At 47.1% G+C, this 25,838-nt stretch overlaps 1 protein-coding gene across 2 annotated transcripts in view; it reads right to left on the bottom strand.

Moving 5' to 3' along the window:
• Window positions 1-25,216, bottom strand: part of vps39 (VPS39 subunit of HOPS complex) — a 233,704-nt gene extending 208,488 nt beyond the window's left edge. The window contains exons 1-3 of one of the 2 annotated variants that reach the window (XM_072486723.1): window positions 25,074-25,216; window positions 17,174-17,239; window positions 14,242-14,306 (exon numbers count right to left, since the gene is read on the bottom strand). In XM_072486723.1, the coding sequence (XP_072342824.1) occupies window positions 14,242-14,306; window positions 17,174-17,239; window positions 25,074-25,146 (204 nt within the window). In that variant the 5' untranslated portion in view covers window positions 25,147-25,216. Of the gene's footprint in view, window positions 1-14,241; window positions 14,307-17,173; window positions 17,240-25,066 lie in introns of both variants that reach the window. The other variant, XM_072486733.1, reaches the window with a different exon arrangement.
• Window positions 25,217-25,838: the final 622 nt, after the last annotated feature.

Genomic DNA, 25,838 nt, shown 5'->3' with positions numbered 1-25,838 from the left:
AAGTCCCGAAAGACGTGCTGTTAGGTGAATTGGACATTTTGAATTCTCCCCGTGTACCCAAACAGACGCCGGAATGTGACGACTAGGGGCTTTTCACAGTAACTCATTGCAGTGTTAATGTAAGCCTACTTGTGACAATAACAATTAAAAAAATAAAACGATCTGTTGCCTTTTGTCGAGTCGTGATGCTTCTTTTGGGAGGCTTGCCTCACCTCCACCCTTCGCACCAAATTGGGGAACACCAGTTGTCATGATATGCAAACATGCAACCAATGAACACTCCGAATAGGACACAACCAATGGGCAGTCAGGACACTCAGAGCTGGCATCACCACAAGGGGGTGACATAAACACTATAAAAGGGATGAGGCACTCACACCCTGCCTCTTTCCACAGACTGATATCTAGAGAGTTAGACAGGGTTTATCAGCAGCATCACACCCCAGCACATGGCTTAGAGCAAGCTGGTACAGTTAGACTGAGTTACTACAGTTAGATTAGCAGAGAGTTGAACTCATTTGAGAACGGTGTTAATAGTTCAATAAACACGTCAAACTCATTTCAGAGTCTGGGGCATCCTTTAGTTAAGACTGCATCAAGTATCAACCGGTGTTATCCGAAGCAGCATAACACAACATGATACCAGGAGTGACTGTTCAATCTACTTAGTTCAACTCAGCAAGATCTGACAACCAGCTACTGAATACAGGCACAATGGACAAGATTCAGGCACCTCATTAGCTCAGGACCACCGGCAATCTTAGTGCCAACTGGCGATCATTCAAGCAGAAATTTCAACTATAAGTGGAAGCATCCGACCTGAATGGCGCGACCAATGCTCGGAAGATAGCTCTGCTACTCACCACTGCGATAGAGATCTTCAATTCCTTTCACTTTTCCGAAGGGCAGGACAAAACAAAGTATCAAACCACCCTGGACAAATTTGACAGCCACTGCGAGGTGTACACCAACAAAATCTTCGAGCGCTACATCTTCAAGCAAAGGATGCAAGGTAAAGACAAATCCTTCAACTCCTATCTAACTAATCTTAGACGGCTAGCGCAATCCTGCAACGTCGGTGATATCACTGACTCCATGATCAGAGACCAAATCGTTTTTAGTGTCCACTCTGATCCACTGCGAGAGCAATTGTTGAAAATCAAGCACATGACCCTGCCAGTTTCGATTGAAACGTGTACTGTGCATGAGCACTCTAGAAATCGCTATTCACAGTACAAAACGGCAGAAGTGAAAAACAAGCCTCCCACGAGGTGGTGTGTTCAGGCCATCTCCCGGATGCAGCGCATCCACATTGACAAAAGCGGCCATTTCGCGCACTCTTCCCGGGGCCCGATGCATGCGCGATGCAATCGGGAACACGAAACGGCCGAAAACCGCACTGCGCAGGTGCAGATGTTCGAGAACCGCACCGCGCATGCGCAACGACTCACTGAGCGTCATGACACCGACATCATGACGTGTGCGAACTGTGGTACAGCCCATTTTTTATAAAACTGCCCTGCAAGAAGCAAATGCTATTTAAACTGTGGGAAACCAAACCACTGTGCAGCCTTGTGCAAATCTGCACCACCAGCCAGGAGCCAGCGCTCCCAATTCCGACAGCGGCGCATCAGAAGTGTGCAACACCAAATGCATGACTCTGATCTAGATGATGAATACCTGGACATCCCTCTTCGGGTGAGCATTATTACAAAGTGAGAATACACCACACCGGACACATCGCGAATCCAATCAATCCTGGCCGTGGATTCCGAGGACGAATGGCATGCAGTGATGAAGGTCAACCACCGCCCCAGTCCAGGTGCCTCCGCCAACCTGATTTTGCAGGTGGACTTCAAGAGAATCAAGAAGCCCACCACAATCCTTCCAGCTGCCTGCAAACTCCTGGACTACAATGGAAACACAATCAAGGCACTGGGGTCCTGCCATCTGCAGGTGTCCAGCCGACACACACAAGCCAGCTTACGCTTAGAGATTGTTAAACCAGACAGGGCGTCCCTGCTAGGTGCACATGTCTGCAAGCAACTGAACCTCATTCAAAGGGTCTACACCACAACGCCGTCCCATTCGGATCTTCAGGCCAGCATCGACGACATCCTAACCCAGTACCCAGATGTATTTAGCGGGGTGGGCATGCTGCCGTACGAGTATAAGATTCTACTGCGGCCTGATGCCAAGCCAGTGGTCCACGCACCACGACGGATCCCTGCTCCACTGAGAGAGCGCCTGAAGGCAGAGCTCACGAGTCTACAACAAAAAGGCGTAATTTCCAAGGTCACTGAACCAACCGACTGGGTCAGCTCGATGGTGTGGTCTACGCATCTGCATTGACACCAAGGATCTAAACAAAAATATTATGCGGGAACATTACCCCATCCCGAAGAGGGAAGAAATCACGAGTGAGATGGCACACACGCGCTTCTTCACAAAATTGGACGCATCCCAAGGATTTTGGCAAATCCAACTCGAAGCATCTAGCAGAAGGCTCTGCACCTTCAACACGCCTTTTGGCAGATTCTGCTACAACCGAATGCAATTTGGCATTATCTCAGCATCAGAGATTTTCCATCACATCTTGGAACAGATGGAAGGAAGGAATAGAAGGGGTTTGTGTCAACGTTGATGATATCATAATCTGGTCCACAACTCCAGAGGAACATGTGTCGCGACTCGAAAGAATTCCGACACATACATGAACATGGCCTCAAGCTAAACAGGGCAATGTTGTTTTGGGACATCCACGCTGAAGTTCCTGGGCGATCAGATTTCGCAACACTTGTGCACCCGGACACAGACAAAATTAAAGCCATCGAGGCAATGAAAGTCCCCGAGACCGAGGCGGCAGTACTGCGCTTCCTGCGAATGGTCAATTTCCTTGGCAAGTTCATCCCGAATTTGGCCACACACATCATGGCCCTACGCAACCTGGTGAAAAAAATCAACCGCCTTTGAGTGAAAGGCGGAGCACCGAACAGAGTGGCTGGAGCTGAAAGCCAAGGTCACCACTGCACCCGTCCTTGCATTCTTTGACCCAGACCAAGATATCCACAGATACGAGTCAGGATGGCATTGGGGCGGTGTTGCTTCAAAAGAGACGACACGTTATCCTGGGTGCCAGTAGCATACGTGTCACGGGCAATGACACCCACTGAGACCAGATATGCGCAGATTGAGAAGGAGTGTTTAGGTCTTCTCATCGGCATCCTCAAATTTCATGATTAGGTCTCCGGCTTACCAACATTTACTGTTGAGACGGATCATAGGCCTCTGGTCCACATCATCCAAAAGGACCTGAATGACATGACGCCTCATTTGCAGAGAATTCGGCTCAAACTCCTGAGTTATGATTTCAATTTGGTGTACACACCTGGCAAGGAGCTCATCATCGCCGATGCATTGTCCTGCTCCGTCAACTCACCCAGTGAAGCACTGGAGATCATCCAGCACATTGAATTGCAGGCACAACTGTGTGCAAGCACTCTCCCGGCAACAGATGAGAAGATCGTTCTCATCTGCGAAGAGACGGCCAAAGACCCCCTGTTGCAGCGAGTCATCCACAACCTCAGCAATGACTGGCAGAAAGGGCTATGCCCTCAATTCTACAACGTCAAGGATGACCTGACGCTGATCGACGGCATCCTGCTCAAGCTGGACAGGATAGTCATCCTGCTAAGTCTCCAGAGCATGGTGCTGCGCCAGATTCATGAGGGACACCTGGGAGTAGAAAAATGCAGACGCAGGGCCCGGCATCAAACAGGACATCACGGACATGGTCCTGAACTGCAAAACTTGTCAGAGGTTCCAACCAGCATAGAGCAAGGAGACGCTCCAACCACATGACCTAGAGACCTCTCCGTGGTCCAAGGTTGGCATTGACCTATTCCACACAAATGGTCGCGACTATATCTTAATCATCGATTACTTTTCGAACTATCCCGAGGTGCTGAAGCTGCCAGACCTCACCTCACGGACCGTCATCAAAGCGTGTAAAGAGGCATTCTCACAGCATGGCATCCCGAACACCGTCATGAGCGACAATGGCCCGTGCTTCCACAGTCGAGAATGGTCCACGTTTGCCAAGAGCTACAATTTCAGTCATGTCACCTCCAGTCCACACTATCCGCAGTCCAATGGCAAAGTCGAAAAAGGGGCGCACATCGTTAAGCAGCTCATCCGCAAGGCCTCGGACTCCTCGTCCGACAAACACCTTGCACTACTTGCGTACTGAGCGACTCCCTTGTCCACTTGCATGTCGCCAGCTCAACTGCTGATGAACAGGGACCTGCGGACGACGCTTCCAGCGATACACCTGCCCAACCTTGATCACCTCCCGGTGCTGCAGAAGATGCAGCAGCTTCGCGACAGTCAGGAACAGGGCTTCGACGCACATGCCACCGATCTGGATGTGCTATCCCCAGCAGACACAGTCAGTATCAAGATATCGGATGGTGGGTGGTCTACTCCGGCTGTCGTTGTTCGACAGGCCGCGCCCAGATCCTATGTCATACATATGGCTGATGGCTCCTTTGTGCGAAGGATTCGAAGGGCACTGCGAAAAGTTGCTTTGCCCGCAACCACTTTCCCCACCATTTCCACATGTCGAATTGCCACCTCCAGACACCTCGAACCACGAGGCCACCGGTCGTGCCTCCCACTCGCCTGTCAAGACACAAACATCCCTTTCACCACCTCTCCGATGGTCGACGAGGATCAGACGCAAACCTCAGAGACTGGACTTATGAGCATTTGTTTTGTTTGTTCTGTTCTGTATTCCTCAGTCAGTCACATTAGACAGACACATTCACATGTATATACATCTACAAAAAAAAAAAAGGGGAGATGTCATGATATGCAAACATGCAACTAATGAACACTCCGAATAGGACACAACCAATGGGCAGTCAGGACACTCAGAGCTGGCATCACCACAAGGGGGTGACATAAACACCATAAAAGGGATGAGGCACTCACACGCTGCCTCTTTCCACAGACAGACATCTAGAGAGTTAGACAGGGTTGATCAGCAGCATCACACCCCAGCACGTGGCTTAGAGCAAGCTGGTACAGTTGGACTGAGTTACTACAGTTAGATTAGCAGAGAGTCAAACTCATTTGAGAACTGTGTTAATAGTTCAATAAACACGTTGAACTCATTTCAGAGTGTGGAGCATCCTTTAGTTAAGACTGCATCAAGTAGCAGCCTGTGTTATCCAAAGCAGCATAACACACCAGTTCGAACAGAGTACGAAGGCAACGATCCTAATGCTGTGACTCCAGTAGTAATGTAAGGGGTGGCATTCTAAGAGGAGGAGGAAATTAGCCAGCTTGAGGTGTAACAGCCTATTTGCTTGTTTTTTCTTGCAGATTTAGATGTTTGTCCCGCATTAGAGGTTGGGTGATAAGGGCCTGTTCGAATGCAGTGAATGCCATTAGTCTGCACAAAATTCCTCCCCCTAGAAAGCAGTGGCAATATCAAAAAACAATACTTCTGGAAGGCTATGAATGTACCGGTAAAGGAGTTGTGGGAGGGGACCCGGGGAGGCCTGGAACAAGGAATGTTCCACATACCTCATAAAAAGACCTCATAAAAGCTTAACTAGGAGCCATGCGGGTACCCATTGCTTCACCTTTGATTTGGAGAAAAAAGGGATGAGTTAAAGGAGAAGTTGTTGAGAGATGAAACTATTTCAGCCAGGCGTAGGAGAGTGATGGTGGATGGGAATTGTCCAGGCCTCTTTTCGAGAAAGCAGCGAAGAACTCTCAGACCATCCTGGTGTGGGATGGAAATGTAGAGATTGCACACCCATGGTGAATAGGAGGCGGTTAGGGCCCGCGAACTGGAAGCTGTCAATATGATGCAGGGCATCAGAGGAATCCCAGATGTAGGTGGGGAGGGAATGGACCAGAGGAGTGAGGATGGAGTCAAGATAAGAAGAAATACGTTTGGTGGGGCAGGAGCATGCTGACACAATGGGCCTGCCGAGACAGTCCATTTTTGTGGATTTTGGGAAGTCGGTAAAAGCAGGCTGTCTGGAGTTGGGAGACTAGGAGTTTGGAAGCCGTAGGGGGAAGGCATCTGAAGAAAATAAGGTCGCTAACGGTGTTGGAGATAATGGCTTGATGTTCAGTGGTCTGGTCATGGTCCAGGGGAGGTAGGAGAAGTATCGGAGAGTTGGCACTCAGCCTCTGCGAGGTAGATGTCAGTATGCCAGACGACAACAGCATTCCCTTTGTCGGCAGGTTCGATGACAAAGTCGGGGTTGGACCTGACGGAGGGAAGAGCAGAAGGTTCGGAAGGAGAGAGGTTGGAATGGGTGAGTGGGGCAGAAAAAGTAAGAAGCCAATGTCCGGTTGACAGTTCTCAATGAAAAGATAGAGGTCAGCTAACTGTCCCGCCGGAGGTGTCCAATTGGAGGTAGAATGTTGGAGGCACATGAAAAGATCTGTGGAATGGGGGGAGGATTGTTGCCACAGAAGTGGGCTCGGAGACGAAGGAAGAGTTCAACATCTTGTCGAGCCCGGAATTCATGGAGGTGCGGACGTAAGGGTACAAGGCTGAGTCCTTTGCAGAGAACAGCACACTCAGCCTCAGAGAAGGGAAGGTCGGAGAGTATGGTGAACACAAGGCAAGGGCTGGGACTGGGGCTAGCCAAAATGTTTTAAGATAGGAATCGCCCACTCAGAACTGCACCGGTTTTATGATCCCCAATTCTTCCAAGTGTGTCAACTCTGCCTCAACTTTCCAGGGCAGCATGGTGGCGCGTAGTACTGCTGCCTCACGGCACCCAGGTCCCAGATTCAATCCTGGCTCTGGGTCACTGTCCGTGTGGAGTTTGCACATTCTCCCAGTTTTAGCGTAGGTTTCGCCCCCACAATCCAAAGATGTGCAGGGTAGGTGGATTGGCCACGTTAAGTTGCCCCTTATTCATTGAAAGGATTGAGGCCCTAGAAAACAGAGCAAGAAGGAAGAACCTTTGGATCCTGGGTCTCCCTGAGGGAGTGGAAGGAGCGGACTGCGGGGCTTACGTGAGCACGATGCTAAGCTCGCTGATGGGAGCTGAGGCCCCTTCGGGCCCCTTAGAAGTACAGGGGGCTCATCGGGTCCCTGCGAGGAGACCAAAGGCGGGAGAACCACCTAGGGCGACAATCGTGCGATTTCATCGCTTCAATGATAGAGAAGTGGTTCTGAGATGGGCCAAAAAGGTACGGAGTAGTAGATGGGAGAATGCGGTGGGATGGGTGTACCAGGATTGGAGTGCGGAGGTGGCGAGAAGGAGGGCGAGTTTTAATTGAGCCAAGGAGGTGTTACACAAGGTGAAGTTTGGGATGCTGCAGCCGGCGCAACTCTGGGTCACGTACCAGGAGAGACATCACTACTTCGAAACGGCGGAAGAAGCATGGACCTTTATTAAAGACGAGAAACTGGATCGGAACTGAGGGACTGATATTAGAGGGAAATGTCACTGTCGATGTATATAGAGATGTAAATTGGGAAGGGGGGGGGGGACACTAACAAATGTGGGTGCCGGTGGGGGGAAAGAAGAGACAGAGGCGGAGGATGAGGATTGGGAGTGGGGCGGGAGAGGGAGCTGCGCCACAAGGGGCGGGACAGCTACAGAGAATATGGAGCCTACTGTCCTTGTTCCCGCGCCAGAAAGGTGATGGCGGGAAGATAGGCGCAAGGTAGATGGGAGTTCCCCACACCGGGGGGGGGGGGGGGGGGGGGGGTCAAGGAGTGAGCGGGAGAAGCCGGGGTCAGTTGAAGTCAGCTGACTTGCGGAAGTAATATGGGGGGGAGCAATCATGCTAGATGGGGATCTAGCGGGGAGGGGGGGGGTGGAGAGAAGAAATAACTGGGTTGCTGCTGCAGAAATCAAAGAGGAACGGTCGAAAGAAAGGGTGCTGGAATGCGACACCTGGGGAACGAGTGGGAGCGTGGAATCGGGAAGTGGGACTGGCCTCGAGAGGGTGATGGCTAGTTGACACGGGAAGGGGGCAGGTAGCCCCCCAGTGCGGCTGATCACGTGGAACGTGAGAGGCCTAAATGGACCGATTAAAAGGGCCCCGAGTGTTCGCGCACTTGAAAGGACTGAGGGCAGACGTGGCTATGCTCCAGGAGACGCACCTGAAGGTGGTGGACCAAGTTAGGTTAAGGAAAGGATGGGTGGGACAGGTGTTCCATTCAGGGCTGGATGCAAAGAATAGAGAGGTGGCCATACTGGTGGGGAAACGGGTATCATTCGAAGCAAGGAGCATTGTAGCAGATAGTGGAGGCAGATATGTGATGGTGAGTGGCAGGCTGGAGGGAATGGAGGTCGTGTTGGTTAACGTATATGCCCCGAATTGGGATGATGCGGGATTCATGAAGCGGATGCTGGGACGTATACCGGACCTGGAGGTAGGAAACTTGATAATGGGGGGAGACCTCAACACCGTGCTGGACCCAGGGTTAGATAGATCCAGATCTAAGACCGGAAGAAGGCCGGCAGCAGCCAAGGTGCTTAAGGGGTTTATGGACCAAATGGGGGGAGTGGATCCATGGCGATTTGTTAGACCGAAGGCCAGGGAGTTCTCCTTCTTCTCCCATGTCCATAAGGTGTACTCCCGGATAGATTTTTTTGTTTTGGGAAGGTCGTTGATCTCGAGGGTGGAAGAAACTGAGTATTCAGCCATAGCTATCTCAGATCATGCCCCACATTGGGTGGACCTGGAACTAGGATAGGCGATTAGATGTGGGATTGTTGGCGGATGAGGGAGTCTGTGGAACGGAGCGGGGATGTATCGAGAGATACCTGGAGGCCAATGACGACGGGGAGGTCCGAGTGGGAGTGGTATGGGAAGTACTAAAGGCGGTGGTCAGAGGAGAGCTGATCTCCATCAGGGCCCACAAAGGGAAAACAGAGGCCAAGGAAAGGGAAAGATTACTGGGGGAGATCTTAAGGGTGGACAACGAATATGCGGAGACCCCGGAGGAGGAACTGTACAGGGAGAGACGACGACTCCAGACGGAGTTCGACCTTCTGACCACCAGGAGGGCGGAGGTGCTGTGGAGGAAGGCACAGGGGATGAGATATGAATATGGGGAAAAGGCTAGTCACCTGTTGGCCCATCAGCTGCGAAAGAGGACAGCGGCGAGGGAGATAGGGGGAATTAGAGACGAAAAGGGAGCTACGGTGCGGAGAGCAGGGAAGATAAACGAGGTGTTTAAGACCTTTTACGAAAGACTTTATAGGTCCCAACCCCCGGAGGGAAAAGAGGAGATGCGGCAGTTTTTGGACCAATTAAGGTTCCCGAGGGTGGAGGAGCAGGAGGTGGAAGGCCTGGGGGCACCAATTGGGGTGGACGAGATCACCAAGGGGCTGGGGAACATGCAGGCAGGGAAGGCCCCGGGACCAGATGGGTTCCCGGTGGAATTTTATAGAAAATATGTGGACTTGCAGGCCCCGCTGTTGGTGAGGACTTTTAACGAGGCCAGGGAAGGGGGGACTCTACCCCCGACAATGTCGGAGGCGACGATATCGCTAATTTTGAAGCGGGATAAAGATCCGCTGCAGTGCGGGTCCTATAGGCCTATTTCAGTACTAAATGTGGACGCCAAATTGCTAGCAAAGGTGCTGGCATCGAGGATAGAGGACTGTGTCCCGGGGGTGGTGCACGAAGACCAGACAGGATTCGTAAAGGGGAGACAACTAAATGTCAACGTGCGACGGCTATTAGGGGTGATAATGATGCCCCCAGCAGAGGGGGAGGCAGAGATAGTGGCGGCAATGGATGCAGAGAAGGCATTTGATAGGGTGGAGTGGGAGTATCTATGGGAGGTGCTGAGGAGGTTCGGGTTCAGGGACGGGTTTGTTAGCTGGGTCAAACTCCTCTATGGGGCCCCAACAGCAAGTGTGGTCACGGGTCGGCAAAGATCGGAGTATTTCCGACTATACAGGGGAACAAGACAGGGATGCCCGCTATCTCCATTACTGTTCGCGTTGGCAATTGAACCACTGGCCATGGCGCTGAGAGACTCCAGAAAATGGAGAGGGGTGATTAGAGGGGGAGAAGAACACCGAGTGTCACTCTACGCGGATGACCTACTGTTGTATGTGACGGACCAAGTGGGGGGGATGACAGAGGTCATGCAGATATTGAGGGAGTTCGGAGATTTCTCGGGATATAGGCTCAACATGGGGAAGAGTGAACTTTTCGTGATACACACTGGGGACCAGAGTAGAGGGATAGATGGCCTGCCTTTAAGGAGAGTGGAAAGAAACTTCCGATACCTGGGGATTCAGATAGCCAGGAGCTGGGGAACCTTGCACAGACTTAATCTGACACGACTGGTGGAACAAATGGAAGAGGACTTCAAGAGGTGGGACATGCAGCCACTGTCACTGGTGGGCAGAGTGCAAGCAATTAAGATGATGGTCCTCCCGAGGTTCCTATTTGTATTCCAATGTCTCCCTATACTGATCACTAAGGCCTTCTTTAAAAAAATAGACAGGAGCATCACGAGCTTCGTGTGGGCAGGGAAAGTTCCGAGGGTAAGGACGGGGTTCTTACAACATAGCAGAGACAGAGGGGGACTGGCGCTGCCGAATTTGGGTGACTACTACTGGGCCACCAATGTGGCGATGATCCGTAAATGGATGATAGAGGGAGAGGGAGCGGCGTGGAAAAGACTGGAGAGAAAGTCCTGTAAAGGGACGAGTCTAGAGGCGCTGGTGACGGCGCCACTACCGTTCTCACCAAAAAGATTTACCACAAACCCAGTGGTGGCGGCAACATTAAATATCTGGGGGCAATGGAGGCGACAGAGGTGTGCTGGGAGCCCTGGTGGGGTCCCCAATTAGGAACAACCATAGGTTTACCCCAGGGAGGATGGATGGAGGATTCCAGAGCTGGCACCAGTTGGGAATTAGGAGGGTGGGAGATTTATTTATAGACGGGACGTTTGCGAGCTTGGGAGCGTTGGAGGAAAAGTAGAAGCCGCCCCGGGGAAATTTCTTTAGGTATATGCAGGTGAGGGCGTTCACAAGACAACAGGTGAGGGAATTTCCATTGCTCCCGACACAGGGGATCCAGGATAGAATGCTCTCGGGGGTGTGGGTCGGGGAGGGCAAGGTGTCAGAGATATACCGAGAGATGAGAGAAGAGGGGGAGGAGCTGGTGGGCGAACTGAAAGGAAAGTGGGAAGAGGAGCTCGGGGAGGAGATAGAGGAGGGTCTGTGGGCTGATGCCCTAAGCAGGGTAAATTCCTCTTCCTCGTGTGCCAGGCTTAGCCTGATTCAATTTAAGGTGCTACATAGAGCACACATAACGGGAGCAAGGTTGAGCAGGTTCTCCGGAGTGGAGGACAAGTGTGGGAGGTGCGGCGGAAGCCCGGCAAACCACACACATATGTTTTGGTTGTGCCCGGCACTGGAGGGCAGTGGCGGGAGTGATTTCGAAGGTGGTGAAGGTCCGGGTCAAACCAGGCTGGGGGTTAGCTTTATTTGGAGTTGCAGATGAGCCGGGAGTGCAGGAGGAGAAAGAGGCCGATGTCGTGGCCTTTGCATCCCTACTAGCCCGGCGTAGGATTTTACTCATGTGGAAGGAAGCAAAACCCCCCGGACTGGAGGCCTGGATAAACGATATGGCGGGGTTCATAAAACTGGAGCAGATTAAGTTTTGCACTGAGAGGATCGGCTCAAGGGTTCACCAGACGGTGGCAACCATTCCTCGACTACCTAGGGAACGTTAGAGGGAAGATAGATGACCAGCAGCAACCCCGGGGGGGGGGGGGGGGAGAAAGTTTCATTTTATGTTAATTGGTTAGTTTACCATGTTAGTTAGATACTCTTTATTAGATTGTAGTTATCTTGTTACTTGTACTGTTAAATTTTCTTTATGTTTGATGTGTAAGAGGAAAAAATTGTGAATGAAAAATTTCAATAAAATATATATTTTTTTAAAAAGTTGCCCTTATTGGAAATAATTGGGCACTCTAAATTTAAAAGAAAACTCTGCCTCAACTTTCTGGATGTGCCTGGCCCTGAAGAATTTTATATTCAGTGTTCACGTAAATGTTGGCCTTTACTCCTCGTATTCGGCCAAGTTCATTTTGAAACATATCTTTGCATTTGCACAAGACCTCTTGGGGGGGAAAAAAACCGATCTGATATCTTGAAAATTTCAAGCCAGTTTAACTTTATCTGACCTAGCCAATCTCACCCAATCTTTCCACACAATTAGCAATAACTAGGCAGACTGTTGTTGATACACCTGCGTCTTTGTACCCAAAATCTTTAAGGTTTCTCCTGTGTACGTTGCCAACTTAGCAGTAGAGCTGCTTAAGTTTGGGGTGGATTTCTCCTCAAAAAAGGTACTTGTAGGTTTGTTTAACCACCACCATGGCCGACCCCAGTGTTAACTAACTCCCATGTTTAATGGTTGCCATTGACCATAACGACCATTTCTATCAGAAGCCGTCTTGCTGATTTGCTTTGACAAAGGGTCACCTGGACTCGAAACGTTAGCTCTTTCCTCTCCCTGCAGATGCTGCCAGACCTGCTGAGATTTTCCAGCATTTTCTCTTTGGTTGCTTACTTTAACCATGTTTAACTTGTAAATCTCAGATTCCACTTTGGCATTCTTCTCTACTATATGCACAGGTGTCATGGGGTGTCTTTTGAAAAAAAAAAAAACTGGGTGCACCCTGTCTGGCATGGCAACGTACTTGAATTTGGCCCTTCCTGTTGCACCCAAAGCAGACAAACTCTTTACAATTGCATATCTCATGGGAGGGATCTCCCCTGCATCTGTAACAATCACCAAAATTATTGGGCTGACAGATCAGTTTTTCTTCCTTGCTTCTGTCCAAGACTGGGCTCCTGGACTATCTGTGCCTGCCACTCGAGATGCTCACCTTGCTGCTATTCCACTCCAAAGTTGATTTACCCCACCTTTCTACAGCTCAGCTACACCCTTCTCAGCACATTGTCTGTATCGCTTTATCCAGGGATATTTTTGTTTCAGCTAACAATTTTCAAGGTACATTGATATTGTTGATGCCAGGCACCACGGTGGTGCATTGATTAGCACTGCTGACTCACGGCGCTGAGGACCCGGGTTCGTCCCAGCCCTGGTTCACTGTCCATGTGGAGTTTGCACATTCTCCGTGTCTGCGTGGGTATCACCCCCACAACCCAAAAATGTGCGGAGTAGCTGGATTGACCATGTTAAATTTCCCCTTAATTGAAAAAAAATAATTGGGTACTCTAAATTTATTTTTAAAAAGATGCCACATACTAGACAGTCACGTAGTGTGTCAATTAACGACGAGCCAAATTCGCAGTGTCCAACCATTTGGCGAGGTATGGCAACAAAAGCTGAAATAGTCTCCCCCGGGTCCCTGATGGCCAAATTAAATTTATATTGCTGCAGAATAATGGAAGGTCTTAGCTTGAAGTGCTCTTTTACAAGTGTCACCAGATGCTCAAACGATTTAGTGTCTGGGGTGTGGTGATGTGCATCACTGTAAATACATGTAAGCTAGACAGACTCTAGAGGGAGCACCAGAAACATCACACACACACACTCAACCAATAGATAAGTTAGATAGGAGGCGACCAATGGACATTCACGATACACAAGGAGGTGACACGACCACAGGGGGGCATTACACCAACCCATACATAAAGGACACCACACACATGATCACCCTTTGGCCAGTGGAGACAGTCAGTGAGGACAGGCACAGGGTTGATTCATTATCACACCCACCACGTGGAAGACAGCAGCTGGTTAGTCAGTTTAGGTAGCTACAATAGGATTAGCAGTAGTGTCGAACTCAAGTTATATAAAAGTGTACATAGTGTAAATAAATGAGTTGAAGTTATTTACATGTCTCAACCTTCCTTGACAAATGCAACACAAGGAAGCCGCTTATGTTACAAAGGAAACATAACAAAACATGGGGCTCCGAGGACGTTAAATTCTGAATGAGGTTGTAGGTCTGGGGCCCACAATCCGTTAACAAAATTACCCATGCTTCTCTTCCCCAGAGATCTCATTGGCGGCAAAAGAAAGTACTGGAGCCTCTTGATATATTGGCTCCTGGGGCCCCACACTGAAGAGCAAGCCAAACTGATGCATTAGAGAACATTCAATCAATGCAACATCTTACAACTTTCACAGACACCATCACCACATGATCTTGAAAAATGCTTGAACGAGGGATATTCCACATACCTGTTGAATTTTCTTTGAAAAGTTTTTGTTGGACTTTTCTAGTGAGACTTCAAACCTGTTGTTACCTGTTAAAGAAAGAAAAACAATGACTTACACAAGTCAGATTTAAAACATGTAAATACTTTAATACTAACCATTATTTCTCAACTTCCTAAGGTTTTTGAGGCCTATCTGCAATTACATCTCCATGATTAGATTCTGGTTGATGAGCAAGTTTCCATTTTTTTGTCCCAGTTTCAAAAAACGGGCAAAAGAATGCAGAATTCCCAATGCAAATCGTGTACAGTGCAAGTTCACTTCATAAGTGCACAAATTATGCCCAAATGAGAAAATCTGCTCGACATGGTGTTTTTCTTTTAAATTGGGAATTAGCACTGTCACTAGAGTTTTGGTTAAGCAGAACAGTTAGGATATGGAATACTTTTATTATGTTATTTAAAATGCAGGGTAATTATAGATTTATCTTCGCAAACTTGTGAATAAATGTGGAAAATATAGATAAAATTATAAAAATTCTTACTATTTAAAATAAAAATTACACTGATGGCATCCCATTTTGGATCTCTACTCCTCCAGGTTACTCCAGTGATGTCATGGATCAGGAGCCCTCTTGTGCCCTGGAGAATCTCCATTCATTTCAATTGGTAGATTCCAACATTGGAACAGAACAGGAGCCGATCACAAAACTACTCTGGGCAACATGTTTTTTCTGGGATTGTGCATGACTTGATCAGCTTTACTCAGTGGCCGTCAGATTCAATCCACTCTTCCATTGTAACACTCCAATATCCTGCTTAGTTGGTATTAATACTGTTATGAAAATTATACTTCCCTCATTAGAGAGTGGAAGGTGAGTAACTTCAACTCCTCGGAGCTTTAGTGCATATGCAGTTCTGCAAAGCTCTTCAGATCCAGGATAGGCCCAGCTCACCAAAGGAAAAGGGTGCAAAAACCGGGTCAGGCGACTGGGAACGGAGCGCCATGGAAGACTTTTGCCCCAGGCAGGAGACAGGGAGAGGTCCCAAAAGAAGAGCCGCAAAGAGGGGACAGGAAAACTTCAGTTTAAAAAGGAGAGAAGCAGAGTAACAGGAAGAAAGCTGCCAGGAGCAGACGCAAGACAAGATTGAAACACTGCAAGGTGGACTATTGTTCATGCCAACAGAGTTGGAGTGACTTTGAGAGAATTTCTAGGTTAGATCTTTAAAAGGTGAAGACTGGAAATCCTGGTGTGAAGAGATGAAAATTCAATGAGACTGGTTGATTATAGGAAACTTTAATTTATGGGATCTTAACCTGTCGAACTACTCCAAGTTTGGGGGAAGCTTAGTTGATGAATCAAGTCCTGGCGCAATACGACAAGTTGTAAGATTTGTACTATTTGTAGACTGTGTTAAGTTGTTCGATTCCTTGTATTATTCGACTGTGTAAAGTTGAAGGAATTTATATCATCTCTGCTATTCGGTTATCAGTAGCACTTTGCGAATACTGGAACTCAGCAGAAATTTGCAGTATAAACTCCTCAGGTGCCAAAAATAATTGTTTTATTTGTAGTCGCTTGATTACAATTTGAAAGTCATTTAAAAGGCAATTCGTAGACAATTCGAAGCTTTCAGAGAATTACAGACATTATCTTTCTTTGCTTAGGCAGACAGCTCGAAAGTAACTTTTAAAAGGTCAAAGTCTGGCAATGAAACATGAAGAGAGAGAGAAAGCTAATCTTCAGCTAAACTCAAACTCAAAGTCAAAAGTGGACTAACATCACTGGCACAGACTGTTAAACTGACAACCCCCAAAAGACAATAAAAACACAGACAACACACGAAAAACTAAACACTAAAACAAAACTTACAAAGACTATACTCACAAAGACAACAAAACCCCAACCTAACCTAAAATGGCCGGGAGAAACTTTTCAGTTATACACTTTCATATATCTGTCTTAAATCGTCTAATTACACCCCAATATAATCCTAATTGGTTTGGGTTAGACTCAAACACATTTGATTTGATGGCAAGCCGTCCATCTTCAATGTGCAACATCAGCTTTTCTGACCTAGCTGTTATCTGCATTGTGAACAATGGTGCTGTGTATTCAATCCCTTGACCTTGACAATTAGCACAAGACAGTGTCATTATCTTGAAAATATGCATTTGCCAGAACAACGGACTTCAGTAAAAGTGAATTATGCTGTATAAATGGGTATTTAAAACTGGGGCTCAACATTTATGCTTAAACAGCTATCTTTTACCTATACTAGTTGTATTTGAAATACTTGGCTTCTACATTGATTCAGTGTTTACGAACGTCTAGATCAGTTGTTGAGAATTCTTCCATAGACTTTGCCTTGGTCTATTCTTTATTGCGCAGCAGTGTGGTGTCTTCGAGCACAGTTTGCCTGTTGATTCACTTACACTCTGAACAGTCAGGGTTCATGAGGTACAAAGATAGATGTTGTAAATTGTTTTATCTTTCTGACATTGTATAGTAAAGTTTATTTTTGTTTGTTCAAAACCAGTGGATTCTTGTGGCTCTATATTCACTGAGCAAGTCTCTTAAATCTCAAACTTTGCCTACTTTAAACAAAACATTATTTATCCCTTACCAAATCCTTAGGATTGTCAATGATCATAACAATACTTTGGAAACAAGAAATAATCACAAATTATTTGCAGCACTCTTACATTCTCCAATGACAGTTCATTTTAATTGATGCCTTCTTTGTATTTGTATATTTCAAATCAAGTGTACACAAAAACATTGTGCAACTGAATGATCTGGGTGTAAGAGTTTGAGATGAGGCAACAGGTTTTCCCCACACCTGGCAATTCACAGTTCTTAATTTACCAACAATCAGCAGAAAATCCTACACAAAGAGCTAATCGAAAATATTATTCAAATGACACAAATATGGGACTGAAATGGTCGACTTGCCTAATTCCTTCTTGATCCTGTAGAGGAGTAGGTGTCCTGGCTTGGTGCCAACAAGAAGCCAATCATCTGTGAGGAAACAAAATGGAGATAATAGGGTTAAGTTATCTGTTAAGTTTCAAAGTTAGAAAATATTTGGAAAACAACATCGTAACAGTCCACAGAGAACTCCAGGTGTGCTGTTGCTCAGGCTCAGTGTTATAATTATGCATATTTAGTGAATAAACAATATTCCCTCCAAGCTGCAGTTGTGCAACAACCCAAAAGTTTCCCTGCAGGTAGTGCAAAAATTAGCCCTCAAGTAATCATGCACTTGCAGACGGGCAGGTAAATTGGCCGCAAATTACAAAAACAACTAGAAGATACGAGTACCTACAGAAAAAGGTATGAGCACTTCTTCCATGTATGAGCACCTCTTCCAATGTTGTGAGATAGGCCTCCTGTGTGATTTTAAAAATAAATTTAGAGTACCCAATTCATTTTTTCCAATTAAGGGGCCAATCCACCTAGCCTGCACATCTTTGGGTTTGGGGGGCGAAACCCACGCAAACACGGGGAGAATGTGCAAACTGCACACGGACAGTGACCCAGAGCCGGGATTGAACCTGGGACCTCAGCGCGTGAGGCAGCAATGCTAACCACTGTGCCACCGTGTCATACTTTTAAGTCATGGCTGGAATATGGTGACTTTACTTACTGGTACAAATGAACATTGTGAGAAAATTTCACAAAGTCACCAATTGACTACAAATCTAGCTGAAACTTACAAGGCAACTAGAGATGGACAATAAATGCAGATCTTACCAGAAACTTCCATATCCTGATAATGAATAATAAAAAATGTGGCCACTCAGTTCACTTTGAAAGTTGGACCTTTCACTGGTGTCATTCTTTGCTCAGTTTTCTAATTCTTGTCACGGTCAGAATTTAATGGGTTCAAGTTCCACATGAGACTGGAGCACATAATCACACTTCAGAATGGTGTCTTCTAGATCAGGGTTTTTCAAAGTCAGGGTCACGGGCAGGTAACAGCAGGCTCGTGGAACGATCAGGTGCGCTGTTCCTGCCGTGGTCCCCATTGCGAGACGAGAGCCTGTCTTTCACTTTTGAGAATGATGGCCAAGTTAGAAAATCCGACGGAGAGTCAGTAATGGTTGGTGGTCAGCGGCATGGAGAAACATAAATGTCCGCGGCTCGGGGCTCACCCCCAGTTTATGTGGAGATGCCCGAGTGTCAGCTGATGTCGGGGAGCTTTTGTGCCCGGTGCTTGGGGTAAGTGAGACTCGGTGCTTGAGGGGGTGATGAGGCCGCTCCATCCCCATGGGCAGAAGCTAGATCACCCCCTTTTGAGTATTTTGAGCTGATTCCCGGTGCACCTGCACCCGAGTATCGGTGTGCTGCTCCCCCACCATCTCCCCGGCACAGCTCCTCTTGGTGATTTATCCGGGGAAACTAGGCTTGTGTGGGCCCAATAGTAGATCTGCTGAGACAGGCCCTGGTGACTGAGCCCCCCAGCTCCTTGTTTGTGATTTGATTACAGGAGTTAGAGCTGGGTTTGATATTTTGGGTGGCCGGATGGGGGAACCGTATTTAGTAAAAGCCCTGAGCCGCACTAAGTGCCAGGCTCAGAAATTACAGTCAACGTGGTTATTCTCAGGCAGTGTGTTCATGACTTTTAACATTGTATTTTAGTATCTGAGGTTGCATTTCTGAAAATAATTCCCCATCTCCACTGAGAAGGACTCCGTGTGATATAAACCGAACTTGGGTGTAAAATTACCCGAACCCTGATAATCATATTGTTTATTCTGGTATTGGCACAGGTGAGCATAATGTTTGGAAAATGCAGGCTTCAGTGTTGTCGAGAATGAAACTTATGTGAAATGACTCGAAATTGCGATCTTGAAGAAATTTTTGCATCTGGACTTGAATTATAATGAAATTTCATTCTGGAAAAATGATGGATTTTTGAAGTTAGTTTGTGATATCAGCTGAAATGATGCTCTTTACTATTGGTTATGTTGTGATCTCTGGTGCCTACCGGTCTACAATAAAATACTTAGTGCAAACAAAATAAAGGAGAATGGAGGCCGCTACCGCCTTTTAAATGAAAATAAATTTGGCTGTGTGAAGGTTTCCAGAAAGAAGCGGCAGCAGAGAGCAGGTGGGCACCCTGCACGCACACTTGATGTTAAGCGCCCTCCAGGTCTGTGCTTTTAGCACCTAATCACGGAGCAGTGTTGCTTCCATTTTCCAGCTGCTGGCAAGCAATGCAAGTGAACTGTGAAGATGAATGGTAATCTTAAATGTAAGAGATGGCCAGACACTCAATAGGCAGTTTACCTATTGCACAGGATTTCACAACAGAATCTATTCGACAGAGCTGCTCAGGAGAGGCCCAAGGCAGGACAGAGCTGTGCTAGTGTTAGCTCTGTGCAGAGCTCCAGGGCCCTTGGTTAACAGCCAACAAAGAAGAAACTTAACTCGGGAACAAAGCTGTATAAAGATGATTTCTTGAGGTATGGTCTTGTCGGTCCTCATGTGCAAAGTTGGATAAAGATGAAGATGGCACAAAGGAATTGGCTGAAGTCTGCACCTGATAGGTGCATTTTCCTCTCCTCCTTTGCACCTGATTCAAGTGAGGTCGTGAGGACCAAACAGGCTCCCCTTTTGCATTAAAGATAAGCAAACGTGACATTTGTCGTGAAGGTCAGCCTGCGTGGGTCACGAAGTTCGGCCGGTTGGTAAAAGTGGGTCCCGGGAAAAAAAGTTTGAAAAACACTGTTCTAGATGGTGGAATGGCTTTGGGAAGTCAGGAGTACTCACAGAATATTTAGCCTCTGACCTCCTCTTGTAGCCACAGTATTTATGTGGCTGCTTTAATTAAGTTTCTAATCAATTGGAGCCCCCAGGATCCCCCAAGAGTATAGTCCTGAAAGACACGCTGTTAGGTCAATTGGACATGCTGAATTCTTCCTCAGTGTACCTGTACATGCACCGTAGTGTGGCGACTAGGGGATTTTCGCAGTAACTTCACTGCAGTGTTAATGTAAGTCTAATTGTAACACTAAGATTCTTATTATGTAGATGGTGGGAGATTCAGTGATTGCAATGCCATTGAATGTTGGGGGCTAAGGCTCGAGACAGGGTCTGAAAACAACATCTTCAGTCTTCCCATTATTTAACTGGGGGAAATCTCTGCTCACCCAGTACCACTATCAGATAAGCAGTCTGATAATTTAGCAAAAGTGGAGCAGTCGAAGGTGGGTGATGAAGTAGAGTCAAGTGTCGTCAATGCATATGTGAAAACTAACACTTTGTTTTTGGATGCTATTGCTAAAGGGCAGTTGTGTTGCGAAATAGATGGGAGCCAAGGATAGATCCTTGGGGAACAACTGAAGTAGTTGTGTGGGAGAGAATCCATTGCAGGTGATACTCTGGATATGATTAGATAGATGAGAATGGAACCAGATGAGCGCAATTCTATTCAGCTGAATGATGGTGGAGAGATGGTGTGATCAAGGATGTCAAAGGTTGTTTTTTGCAGTGATTATAGTGGATTTAAAGGGGAGGGACAACCCCTGAAGGGGGAGAACTATTAACAATACTGATTAACATCGTGCCTGGGTGGGGTGAGAGGGATGTCACCAACGGTATAGTAGGAATAGAGTCAAGGAAGCAGGAGCTCATGGACAACATGAGCTCGGAGGGGGTACAAAGGGAGATAGGAGAAAAAGAGAGAGGAGGGGTGGATACAAGTTCGGGGAGGGGCAACTTTAGAGGACGTTTGGCCCCGTGGTCTAGTGGAAGGAAGGGATCGACAGTTGATCAGATGATCTTTATGGTAGTGACAGAGATATAATGAGCTTCTCACACTTTGCTGGATATGAAGGTGGATAAGACAGAGGAGCAGTGTTTAACACAATGGAATCGTGAACAGTTTTAGCAGGCCAGGCCAGGACCCAATGAGGTCCAGCTAAACGAGCAGGGAGAAAAGCCATTTCAGGCTAAGATTAGATGGATAGGGATGAAGCCAGATGTGAGCAATCCTATCCAGCTGAATGATGGTGGAGAGATGTTGGAGGAGGATGGTGCGAGCAAGCATGTCAAAAGCTGCAAGTAGGTTAAGAAGGATGAGGAGGAATGTTTACCATTTCCAGAGTCACAAAGTTCACCACATCCAAACGTTAGACATTTGGGAATTTGGAAGTACACTTGCAAGTGAATCGGAGATGAACATCAATTATTGGAACAGTTGGATTTTATTTTAAATACAAAAGTGCTTTTTGTGAAATGGCAAAGTACTCTTTATCTCCAAAGTTAGTCATGTTTCAAACATAGAAGTCAATATTAGGGAACAAAAGGCATATGAAAAATATAAACCACTTATTACATCTAGCCTACAAGTTATTGTATCTAGGAGACAGTCATGTGGTTTGATCCCACAGCACTCTGCTGCAAGAATTTTATTTATATAACATCTTTAAAGTGATAAAGACATTCCAAGAGACTTTGTAGAAACATTGTAAAATAAACTTAAGAGTGCAAGAGAGGCAAAACAGGGAATGGCAGAGCTTAGAGCCTTGATATCTATAGCACAACCGCCAAATGGTGGAAGAATTAAAATCAGACATGTTCAAAAAGGCCAGATTTAGAGACAGTGAATATCCAGGAAAGTTGGGTTGTTGGAGAAAATGACAGTTAGGGAAGGGAGTGGTCATGGAGGGATGTGAAAACAAGGATGATAATAAGCATCAGCCAACATGATGCTTATTTGGCAAGCAGAGGGGGTGATGAATGAATGGAATTTGGTGCAGTAGCACCAAGGAAAATGTAACTGGTCTGATTAGTAAGTTTGCAGACGACACAAAGGTTGGTGGAATTGCGGCTAGCGATGAGGACTGTTGGAGGATACAGCAGGATTTAGATTGTCTGGAGGCTTGGGCGGAGAGATGGCAGATGGAGTTTAATCCGGACAAATGTGAGGTAATGCATTTTGGAAGGTCTAATGCAGGTAGGAATATACAGTGAATGGTAGAACCCTCAAGAGTATTGAAAGTCAAAGAGATCTAGGAGTACAGGTCCACAGGTCATTGAAAGGGGCAACAGAGGTGGAGAAGGTAGTCAAGAAGGCATATGGCATGCTTGCCTTCATTGGCCGGGGCATTGAGTATAAGAATTGGCAAGTCATATTGCAGCTGTATAGAACCTTAGTTAGGCCACACTTGGGAGTATAGTGTTCAATTCTGGTCGCCACACTACCAGAAGGATGTGGAGGCTTTAGAGAGGGTGCAGAAGAGATTTACCAGAATGTTGCCTGGTATGGAGGGCATTAGCTATGAGGAGCGATTGAATAAACTTGGTTTGTTCTCACTGGAACGAAGGAGGTTGAGGGGAGACCTGATAGAGGTCTACAAAATTATGAGGGGCATAGACAGAGTGGATAGTCAGAGGCTTTTCCCCAGGGTAGAGGGGTCAATTACTAGGGGGCATAGGTTTAAGGTGAGAGGGGCAAGGTTTAGAGTAGATGTACGAGGCAAGTTTTTTTACGCAGAGGGTAGTGGGTGCCTGGAACTCGCTACCGGAGGAGGTAGTGGAAGCAGGGACGATAGGGACATTTAAGGGGCATCTTGACAAATATATGAATAGGATGGGAATAGAAGGATACGGACCCAGGAAGTGTAGAAGATTGTAGTTTAGTCGGGCAGCATGGTTGGCACGGGCTTGGAGGGCCGAAGGGCCTGTTCCTGTGCTGTACATTTCTTTGTTCTTTGTTAACAGAGTTTTGTATGAACAAAAAGTTCTTCTGAAGTACAGGCCTACATGATCCCACATACAATGCCTAATAATGACAGGTTAATAGACAGGATTCCACATAAGGCAAATTGATTTTATAATAATAATAATCTTTACTGTCACAAGTAACACTGCAATGAAGTTACTGTGAAAAGCCACTAGTCGCCACACTCCGGTACCTTTTCGGGTACACAGAGGGAGAATTTGTCTAATTCACTTAACGGCACGTCTTTCTGGACTTGTGGGAGGAAACCGGAGCACCTGGAGGAAACCCACACAGACAAGGGAAGAACATGCAGACTCCACACAGACAGTGACCCAAGCCACAAATCGAATCTGGGACCCTGGTGCGTGAAGCCACAGTGCGAACCAGTATGCTACCGTGCCGCCCAAGAGAGGTTGCATAGGCTCGGGTTGTTTTCGTCAGAGCAGACGGAGGGGCGACCTGACCGAGGGGAACAATATTATGAGGGGCATGGACAGGGTGGATAGGAGCAGCTGTGCCCCTTAGTTGAAGGGTCAGTTACAAGGTGACACAAGTTAAAGGCGAGGGGTATGAGTTTCAGGAGGGGAATTTGAGGATAAATATTTTTATCCAGAGGGTGGTGACAGTCTTAAAAGCAACGCCTGGGAGGGTGGTAAGAGGCAGGTTGCCTCACATCCTTTCAAAAGTACCTGGATGAGCACTTGGCAGGTCATAACATTAAAGGCTTTGGGCCAAGTGCTGGCAAATGGGATTAGGTAGGCAGGTGTCTTTCATGTGTCAGGCAGACTCAATTGGCTGAAGAGTCTCTTCTGTATTATTCTGTGATTCTGTGATCTATACAGCATCCAATACAAAGCAGCTCACTTGAGGCACCCCATCCACCACCTTAAACATTCACTCCCTCCACTATTGGAACGCAGCAGCAGCAGTGCACACCATGTGCATACAAGGTGCATTGCAGCAACTCTTCAAGACCCTTTCAACTGTATCTTGTAAACCTGAAACCTCTGCCACCTAGAAGCACAGGGCTGCAGATATATGGGAGCACCACCACCTGCATTTTCCTTCTAAGACTCTCTTGAGGTGGAACTATATCAGATCTTGTTTGGGTCAAGATCCTGGAGCTTCCTCCTTAAAAGCACTGTGGGTGGACCAACACGACATGGACTGCAACAGTTCAAAAAGGCAGCAGTCCACCACCTTCTTTCAGGATGGGCAACAAATGCTGGGTTTAACAACAGCATTCACATCCCAAGAACAAACTTAAAGCTATTAAAGCAGAGTCCGTCAGCCTGCTCCATTAAACATGAAAAATCCTATTACACTTTCCAAAGTGTGGTCGGGAATTTTCTGGTGCCCAAGCCCAAAAATATCAACCAATTGGTTATTGGTCTCACTTTTGTGGGATGTTGCTTAATTTATCCAGATGCATGTTACTTCTCAATACAATTCAGTGCAAGCAAAACTTTTTGGGATGTTTCCAAGACACCAAGTCAATAAAAGTCCTTTTGTTGGAGTACAAGATAACTGCAGGTCAGCTAGTGGTATAAAGTTAATGCTTTCAGTCTTTCCTCACAATTGGCAGGCATTGTCGTGACGAGGTGTCACGAATAGTTAAATAGTGTAATTTATAAATGAAAGGAAATAACCAGCGTTCAGATATGCAAGGTATGAAATGAAAACAAAAAGGGCGAAGCAGGCCAGAACACTTTTTATTCCAGATTACATGATCTATTTACTCCTGAAGTCAGGCCATACCCAAGAGGAAGGACGAGTTAACATCCCAACCAATGTTTTGAAGTTCCACTCCAGGTTTAGTCTGGTTGCTGTGATGTCATCAGTAAGCGACGGGAAGTTCTCTCTCTCTCTCTCTCTCCCACCCCCCCCCCCCCCCCCCCGGGCCCCGCGCGCCCCTCCCTCCGGGATTTAAATCTAGTTTAACGGTTTTTAAATGGTAGCCCCGCCGAATCTCTTCTGACGTCCTTCAATTCCGGCAACCCGAAAAGGCTCCGGCCCCGTTAACCAGGGGTCCAGTCGACTTTCCTCCGTCAGTCTTAGTCTCTGCCCGGAGCGTTACATACACATATATATATATATATATATATTTTAATTACCCCTTACCCCAAGCCGCCATACAATCTATTTGCAACGGCAGTTTCTCCAGGATCGGCACCGGCTCGTAGGCGTCGTGCATCCCGGCAGGGAGACGGCCCGACACAGGAACCGACAGAACAAAACTCCTCACAGCAGCTCTGGCGCGCGAGCTCGCGCCGACCAACGGTCGCGCGCGCGTTTAATCCCGTGACACCCCCCTTTTCGCCGTGCGCGCGGTACATTTATGGCACACCTGATCGAGCACTCCAGTAATAACCACTTTACTGTTAGACTGTGAAAACTGTAAGTGAGTGTGCTACACTTTAATATTTCTTCTAACCGTAAATTCCTCCTGTGGAGGACGACTCTTCCTGGCGGATTGTTGGGCGGAAGTGAGATGTCAGTGGTTTCCACAGCTCATCCGAGCAAGCTTTTCCCACATTTAGGACATCAGCCCTTAGTTGGTTGTTGGCTCCTCCAGCAACTAATTTGCCCCCTCTTTCTGCTTCGCTCGTGGTTCACTTTCCGTGTCTGCTTATATTGATTGTAAGGTCTTGACACAATGTTTGCTGGATCACCATTTTGGCTGCAGTTGGGCACCTGCGTTGATGTGAAAAGAGTGGACTATCATGGAGGCTTTGAGCAAATGCAAAATCCTGAGATATCTGAAATAAAACCAGAAAATGTTGGATATACTCATCAGCTCAGAATCATTGAGGGGAGAAGCAGGTGAGGGGGTCGAAGAACAAAAGGTAAGGTCTGTGATAGGGTTGAGGGCAGGAGAGATTAAAT

This window comes from Scyliorhinus torazame, chromosome 2 (genome assembly GCF_047496885.1).
Source record: "Scyliorhinus torazame isolate Kashiwa2021f chromosome 2, sScyTor2.1, whole genome shotgun sequence".
Taxonomy (NCBI): Eukaryota; Metazoa; Chordata; class Chondrichthyes; order Carcharhiniformes; family Scyliorhinidae; genus Scyliorhinus; species Scyliorhinus torazame.
The sequence above is the reverse complement of the archived record's forward strand: the minus strand, read 5'-3'. Positions and strand labels throughout refer to the sequence as shown.